Here is an 8817-nt window from a genome sequence, read left to right on the forward strand (position 1 = left end):
ATAACTTAAAATCCTGCTTCTGTGTAGGACCCTAAGCACGCACGAGTCAGTGAACACTTGTTAAAGTAGTCTCGACTAGGCTACGGAGAGAAGTAGACTTAAGATTAAAACTAGAATCTAGTCTAGATCTAGCTAGCTTGCGAATAATGTCAGGTAACAATTTTAAGAATTTATTTCAAAGATTTCTAAAATAATGATTAGATTTAGTAATGAAGTTTGACTTGCTTGTGACAAAAAAAAATTGATTCAATGAGTGATGAATGATTGTCGATTGAAGAATGATGCAATCAAATTTTATCAAATCATTGAAATCAAATGGCTTAAATTTTCTTAAGTCTTGGATTAAAACTTCATGTAGGCCTAATAGATCTAGATCTAGAAAATCTAGTAACAATTATTATTAGTTTGAATTGAATAGGATTTATTAGTATTGTAATTGTGTGTGTGAAATAAAAATTGACGGAACAACACCCCCTTTTAAATTTTAAGTTAAGCCTAAATCTAGGCCTAATATTTTTTATTTTATTGAGCTATTGATTTAACTGATTTTCTCTTATGGACATTGGCTGTTACTGTCACTGTTGTTACAGTATGAATTTTATTTGTGTGGTTTTCAAATAGTTATAGATATAGATGAAACTAAGATGAGTTCAGTTTATGTATTATGTATGTACCAGTGTTCATGTTTTATATTTTCAAAGGGTACGCAGATTTAAAGCTGGGAGCCAAAGTAATTGAAGGCAAGACAAAGATAATCTATGATCTTGAAAGCCATCCTGGCAAAGTTCTAGTTGAATCTAAAGATAGAATTACTGCTGGTGATGGAGCTAGAGCTCATGATATGGCTGGCAAAGCCAAGATCTCGACATCCACAGCTGCAGCTGTCTTTAAGCTTCTTAATGATGCAGGTAGGCAGATAATAGCCTGTTTGATATTGATAACATTTGTAATACATTCAATACAAATATATTTGTAATACATTTAATCAATTTTTAAAAATTTATTTGAATACTTTATATGCAAATTTATACGATTACATTGAATACAAATTTGTTTTCAGGCATTAGGACCCACTTCATTCAGCCACATGAGGAGAGGTCATTTATTGCCCTCAAATGTCACATGATACCCATTGAGTGGGTCACTCGCAGAGTGGCCACTGGCTCCTTCTTAAAACGTAATGCTGGTGTTGAGGAGGGGTATAGATTCTGTCCCCCCAAGCTTGAGACATTTTACAAGGTAGTTTTAATTTTAGTCATAATTAATTTTAAGGTAGTTTTAATTTTTATCATAATTAATTTTTTTTTGTTTGAAATATACCATCATTAGTAATTGTATATTTTTATAAGAATTAAAACTTTTAAACTTACTTTTAATTAATTTAATTTTAATTAATTAGTAGGTAACATTTTTTTTTTTTACATTTAGGATGATGCCAACCATGATCCTCAGTGGTCATTTGAGCAATGTGTGGCCGCTAAGATGAACTTTGCTGGAGTCACTATTGGCGCCAATGAGCTTCACGTCATGGAGAAGATGACAGTTACCATCTTTGAAATTTTGGAGAAAATCTGGGCATCGTTGAACTGCAGCCTCATTGATATGAAAATTGAGTTTGGTGTAGTTGATGGCACAGGTGATTTAACTGTTTATGATGAATGCCTGGCTTTATTTCTATGTGGTGTCTTCCGTGTTATGTGGTTGGTTTATTTAAAGATGTTTAATTACAAGTGAAGTTTTATTTAAATGCTTGAGTAAAAAATAATTAAATATAAAATGGCTTTGTTAGTGGGTTAGTAAAGAAGAGTATAAAATTTTGGTAAAAATTTAGAGAAAACCCTTGATATTTCATAGTATCCGCCGCCAACCAATCAAACGCGCGCTTTCAACGCGTTTTGGTTGGCGGCTGACGTCACGATGACGTCACGCGACCCGTAAACACGGCGTTTTTGGAGCTAAAAAGGGCCGAAAAAGCCATTTTTTCTACGTGTAGTTCGGATTTTTTTACGTTTTTTAAAATGGGCCCGAAAATGACCCTTTTTAGAAATGGACATAGCCATTTTTTCGAAGAATTAATTCAAAAAAGGGCTGTTTTGAGCTATGTTTCGAGGTAAACAAAGGCCCATGTCAACACGTGTCAAACCACGTGAAGGCACCCGATCGACGATTTCGGTCACGCATGAGTGGTTTTCGTACGTTCTCGTTAACTAAATACCAGTTTCTTGACAACAAATTGGAAAACGACAATTTCGTGAAAATAACGACCCTAGAGGAATGGCTTTTGAAGATTATTAAATAAAAATCGATGTATTGGCTATATGTGTTGATTCTAAAGTTGTCTATAATTGACTAGTAGGGCATGCTGAAACAACGGCCTTAGGGCGCCGTGTAGTGTGTAGTTTCGCTAAATGTAAATTAATCAGCCCGGCCGCAGATCGACCGCAAACTGTTAAATTGGTTGAATGTGAAAAGCATACTACTTACAAATTACTTTTGAATATTCACATCACACAAAATAATCCCAAAGAAAGCACAAAATAAAATCCGTTAGAAAAGCATCACCAGGAAATTTGAAAACCACAGTATGTCAACCTTAACCAGCCATCTTTGGCTCGATCTAGAGGTCATTCTTTAGCCTACACGGCCTACACATGTGCCTTGCCAATAAATTTAGTTTCTGATGGTACACGACATTAGATCAATATATTAATTAACAAACTAACTGAATTCCAACATACTATCACTCTAATCCTAAAATGAAACAGAATTTGAAGCACAATGATCTAACGAATAAATCCCACTCTAAGTAAGTGTCGCAGCTCTAATCCTGGATACAACCGTAGTGTGTAGTGGTGTTGTGAGTAAACTTGCACGAGATAAAACACCGACCTAGACCTTCCTGATGTTGTGTATGGCCCCAAAGTGAAATGCTGGGAGTAGGGGAGGGGAATTTAACAGCAGAATATATTTTTTTCAGTAGTTACGTCACCAGTAGTTCACGCATCCTAACGGGGTTGAAAGTGTAACTTTATATTCAACTAGGCAAAAGGTGGAGGGTGGTGTCTTTCTAGTCGAAGAATACGGGGAAGCCGGCATTTGAAGCCGGCATTTCATTATTGTCATTGCTATTGAGTACAACCCTTTATTCTAGTTAAATGCATGACTAGGCTACTCATTACAAAATCTAAAAAATGTCGTTGTGCTGCCATGCAAAAGTAGCCTAATATTTCTACTGAATGGGGTAGGTATTTGACTTTGTTTATTTAAATGCAGATACCATTAGCCTAAACATATTTGGATGCACATTTCAGTTATATCGTAAGGATTAATTTTATAATACAATGCATATATTCTGACAGTCCTTCAAGTATTAGTAGTTATTGCCTATTGGACTATTCATAACTTGTATTTCAAAGATTTATAATGAGCGGGATGCACTCGATGTTTTAAGTGCTACATTCGGTAGCTGTTACTTTGTGCATGACAGCATCCCAATAGTTCACTGTTAATAATGTAACCTGAGCTTGACGAGACTCCCATCGCCAAGCAATCGTATGATGATAGACCAAGCAAGCATCACTCGTTATATTCGACAACATGGCTATACCAGTCCTTGATTTTCATTACTGCCTTGAAACGCCTAGTTCTTGGTTTTGAAAAAAAAAACGTCTCCCCCCCCTCCCACCCCTTTCCGCTTGCGCCGACGCCATCATAGGCCAATATCACGGTGCATTTTTTTTCACCGAGTATAACACACACCTCTCTCCCCCTCACAGCAAGCGCCAACAACGGTCACCCAAGGCCCAAGGCCAATAACACGCACCACGGTGGATTTTTTTTTCAATGAGTATATACCCTACCCACCCGCCGCCTTACAGCATACCGCTAGTCTTTACAAACGGGGTTAAAAGTTTAACTTTGAGTTCAATAAGGGGAGAGGATGGTATTGAAACAACGATGTTCTTTAATATGTTTAATAGTACAAATACATAGTAAAAAAATATACTTACCTACTTCTATAGCATCATACATAATTTTATAATTAGCAAATTAATTAATTAATTAATTAAATATATCTAATGATAATGAAGGGAGATAGTTTATTTTGGTTAAGGCACGACACACAACACTATGCGTGCGTGGTATGTGGCCTGACCGACCGAAAGGAGATTGTTTATATTATTGTTTTGAGTTTATATTTAACTCAATGCAACGAGCCCGCCGGTTGGTTGAGGCCACGCCGGGGGGACGATCTGTCCGGGATTCAAAGGGTCGATTCTAAATATCATCCAAAATTTTCTTACCTTATTCTGGGATGATTGTTAAAGTTTTGGAGACAGTTTGGAATTAGAAGTAATATTTTTGTAATCTAGATATTATTGAAAACATGCTGGGTGATCTATAAGAATTGAACATTTTTATCATAAAATTTGTCTATGTAAATTATTTTTTTATTTTATTGTACAATTTAATAGTCCCCAGTTGTTTATAGTATTCAGGTAGGCCTAGTTAACTAATTTTATATTTGGTTCTAGGGGAAATCGTATTGGCTGATATAATTGACAGCGATTCATGGCGTCTATGGCCATCTGGGGACAAAAGGTTGATGAAGGACAAGCAGGTGTACAGGAATCTTACTGAGGTCACCTCAGAGGCACTGGACACTGTCAAGCGTAATTTTGAGTGGGTCGCTGACCAGCTGCAGGTACTATTTTGAGTTACGGTCACACTAAAATCTTTTCTGAAGATACCATGGCACCTATTAGGTTTGGGGGAGGAGGGGAGTAGACCTTAATTTCAAAGACCTAATAATGATTATTCACTTTATGATGATTATTAAATCATTTGATCTGTTGGTGTTAACAGTTTAACATTTCTTTCTTTATCAGATAAGTTACATTGTTTTATCAAATTAAAAGGTTTATAAAAATGTCTACTGATTGCACTAGCAATTAAAAATTGTTTCTGGTTTTGTCAGCACCTTGTCACACAACCTAGGGGCCGTGTGGTTGTTTTCATGGGGTCAGCCTCTGACAGCAAGCATGGAGACAAAATCAAATCAACCTGCTCAGAGCTGGGAATTCCCTGTGATTTACGTGTCACCTCAGCTCACAAACAGACTGAACAAACTAGGAGGATTTTGGCAGAGTATGAAGGTTGGTTCAAGTTGTAGCTTACTAGTTGCCCGTTTTTTTAAAGACAGAAGCTGTAGAACTTATTTAACTCTTCAACGCATTTATATTAGTAATGTGGGCTATAAATAAAGTTTTGTGGCAAAGATACTGTAAAAATTTGAGGGGAAAAATAATTCAAGTGAAACATGAAAATAGTTCAGGACTTAAAATATAAAATCATCAAAATGATTTATTAGATATCATTTTAATAGAATTTACAAAAAAACCCAACTACCATAAAATTCATGAAAGTATCAATATTGGCACCCGTGGAGTACTTAATGAGTTAAATTCAAGATTCTGTAGCCTAACCTATGTCTGTGTAACCATCAAAGCTGGATGATTGTCCTGCTGACTTAAAACCAACATATTAGCTGTAAAAAGAAGCAATGTCAGGCAGACTTAGTTATGGTCCATGAACTTCAGCACCTGCAAATGTATTAGTCAGCACAGACTACCATTAGTACTATTATAGCTAAATGGTTTTGTAATATTGTAGTAGCTAGGGTGCAGGAAGGTTAGCTTGACCAAGCTGATTATGAAGAGAATGTTAGTATTTAAAATCCATGTTATCAGGTTGTTACATATGATTAGGACAGATGTTTAAGGACAGTGCTAAAGCAAAACCCTGTTACACACCACACCAGGTTGCTGATGTTCAATTGTGTAATTTTGGTTTGTTTAGGTGATGGCGTCCCAACAGTTTTTGTTGCTATTGCTGGCCGCAGTAATGGCCTGGGTCCAGTTTTGTCTGGCAACACAGTCTGGCCTGTCATCAACTGTCCGCCACTGACCCCTGACTGGGGGGCCCAAGATGTGTGGTCAAGCTTGAGGATGCCGTCAGGTTTGTGTTTGTTTATAGTTGTATGAGCTTCATCCATAACATACGTTAAGTATTTATACAGATGTGACATCATTAGCATTATTGATTTTACACCAGTGATGTGTTCAGAATAATGAATAATACAATAAAAGGTCTAGTAAATAACCAACTTAGTCTGCAAGGGTATTTGGTTGAGTATTTTCTGTCCCTAGATCTGTTTGTTTAGGGTTTCTGGTGATAGTGTGGGGGACATTGAGTGTTTTTTGGTAATTTGTTGGGAGAAAATGCCCTTTTGTGGCTATGGCAGTAAATGTTCAGTGGTGTGTCTTAGGCTGAATTGGTGTGTGTAGGGGGGGCGGGGGGGGGGGGGCGGGCGGGGTTCAGCAACTAGTTTTGTTGTGGGAGTGGCACTACAATAATAGTGCTTTGGGATGGCATTGCCATTGGCTGTGTGGTATTGGTGGGTGGCCTTAGTGTGTAATAGTTTGTTTAGTCCTAAAAGTGGTGTTGTTAGTGGTAATGCAAGGGGTAAAGTTCCCCTTCCAAACCTGTCAGTCTACGTGGCAAGTGAAGTAGTGTTCACTTGTTTCTGTGACCTAGGCATATGAAAGGATAGTGTGGTCAGCACTATGCCCAGCCGCCTTTACTTACCCTTATGTGAGTTGGGTACCCATCTTAGCTGGGTGGATTCAGGGACAGTCTACTGACTTAAACCCGCATTCGAGCTCGAGACTTACTGGTTAGCAGTCCAGCTCTCTACCACTAAGCCACTCCGTCCCCAATGCAAGGTGTTGAGCCTACATTAACTCTGTACTTTGTGATGTTTAGTCCTACATTACCTGTGGTTTAAAGTGTGCTTTACCCTGCACTAAATATACATTACTTGGTTGTAAAGTGTTTGCTAATGTCATTGCCTGTCCCCAGGTTTAGGATGTACCACAGTGACAGACCCTGAGGCAGCAGCTTTGGCCGCTGCACAAATCCTGGCACTAACTGACCACATGATCTGGTCAAAGCTCAGGGCTCGCCAGTTGAACACCTGGGTCGCGCTGGTCGAGGCAGACAAAAAACTTGCAGCTCACTAAAACTTAAGTTTGTCATTTTTCTTTTTTGAGGGTTTTACACTAAAGGAATGATTTTTTCAAAAATTTCTTGAATGTTCAATAGTTTTTTGTTAACTCCTGTTATACATATAAATCCTCATTTGACACTGTATTTACAATTTCAATGTGGTGTTATTGTGCAAGGAATGTTATTGAAACTGTCCTTATCAATTTTTCACTCTGAAGTGTTTTTATAATCTGGTTAGATTTTTTAAAAGAAAAAATGTCTAGCTTTATCCCTACATTAGTATTGTTTTGTGTAATTCATCTATCATTTTTACTAACATCATTATTAACTCACATCATTTTTTTACATGATATTACTGAAAGCAGCTTTGCTTACACGTTTATTTGCTTACGGGAAGAGCTTGAGATGTAAGGTTACCATAGAGAGAAGGTGCTTCATGTTGGTTGTGGTTTTCTATTGTACAAGTGACAGTCACTACACACCCACTTCCTATTTTTCTTTTTCTTATTTTCACATTGAGATTCACAATTTGACTAAATCATGTTACATCAAGTCTGATTGCTGTTGGTTCATTTTCAATTGAAAATTGTAAACAGACTATTCCATTGTATTTACGGGTAAAAATCTATTTTTATAAACATTTTATCTTAAAAGTCTAAATTCTCAAGTTTAGTTCCCCCGTTTTTTCCCTGGATTAACTTTAAATAAACTCAAATCTTTCACATTTTATTTTGTTACAGACATTCTACACTATTTTTTAATATATTGCATTTTTACATTTTGCTAATTCCCATTGTGTTCATTAAAACTGCTGAAAATCTAAATTGTTTTGGTTAAAATTTATTCTTGTCTAAGGAAATGTTACTGGGTTGTTTATTAGTCCTAAAAATAAGCTACCACTTGCTGAGATCTACATCAAATATCTAACAATTAAAATATTAACCCTTGAACTGTGTTAGTTTTGATCACAATGTGTCATTTGTATCCTACAGAAAAATTTGTTGGTAAATTTGCAGTTGCTGCATTTTTATCATTGGATTGTTTAATTTGATCCCAAGGTGTTCATAACTACATGAATGCCCACTTCAATGACGGTCAATTAAAACAAATGTTAGCAAAGAACCCAGCTGTTTTAGATTGCCCAAATGTTCTTGCATGACCTGCAAAATGTAGTTACTTAAAAAATAACTAGGTGTAGTTTCATGTTACTCCAATATCAAAGTTTTCAATGTGTCTGCAAATTGTTACAAATGTAATGTCAAGTGCTTATAGAAACAACACATCTATTCATACAACTTGTGTGTTCAACATGCTGGCAATAGAGAATATTTAGCACATGTAAAGAAGAAAAGTTCAGTGTCCAAGGTTTGTTTGAAATTAATATTCATTTATATTCATAATTGAAAAGCTTGCTGAGCAAGGTTGAAAAATGCCTGGAATCTAGAAATGTAAATTGTAAGTATCTAAAATATGTTTTTTTCATATTTAGCATAATGTTAATGTGGGATTGAAAATTAAAGCTAATATTTCTGCAATTTAATGTATGGGGCATACTGTGTTCTTGCATTTTTCCTCTTTACCTGGCATTTTATTTAAGTTTATTAAAAGCTGAAGTTTTTGTAAGCTCACAAAATGAACAGCCAATTAGTTACCGTCCCACCCTGACCATTGACTATTATTCATTGTCAATTTTTGTAGCAAATTAATTCTGTAATTACTGGGTTAAATCCCGATCAAAGAAAGAAGTGT

The 8817-nt window shown here is 36.2% G+C and overlaps 1 protein-coding gene across 1 annotated transcript; it reads left to right on the plus strand.

The window, feature by feature from the left end:
- The first annotated feature begins 11 nt into the window (after positions 1-11).
- Positions 12-8404, plus strand: LOC131927934 (multifunctional protein ADE2). The gene is made up of 8 exons (XM_059283814.1): positions 12-153; positions 702-908; positions 1061-1239; positions 1429-1636; positions 4536-4705; positions 4979-5156; positions 5860-6018; positions 6922-8404. Exons 1-8 carry the CDS (start codon positions 147-149, stop codon positions 7080-7082), a joined length of 1269 nt encoding a protein of 422 aa, XP_059139797.1. The 5' UTR covers positions 12-146; the 3' UTR covers positions 7083-8404.
- The last annotated feature ends 413 nt before the right edge of the window (positions 8405-8817 follow it).

Source organism: Physella acuta, unplaced genomic scaffold, assembly GCF_028476545.2.
Source record: "Physella acuta isolate Inbredline_101_S28 unplaced genomic scaffold, ASM2847654v3 ptg001448l, whole genome shotgun sequence".
Lineage (NCBI taxonomy): Eukaryota > Metazoa > Mollusca > Gastropoda > Physidae > Physella > Physella acuta.

Coding starts and splice junctions, on each gene's coding strand:
- LOC131927934 (XM_059283814.1), top strand. Junction 4,706..4,978: donor GGGTCGCTGACCAGCTGCAG/GTACTATTTTGA, acceptor TGGTTTTGTCAG/CACCTTGTCACACAACCTAG. Junction 6,019..6,921: donor AAGCTTGAGGATGCCGTCAG/GTTTGTGTTTGT, acceptor GCCTGTCCCCAG/GTTTAGGATGTACCACAGTG.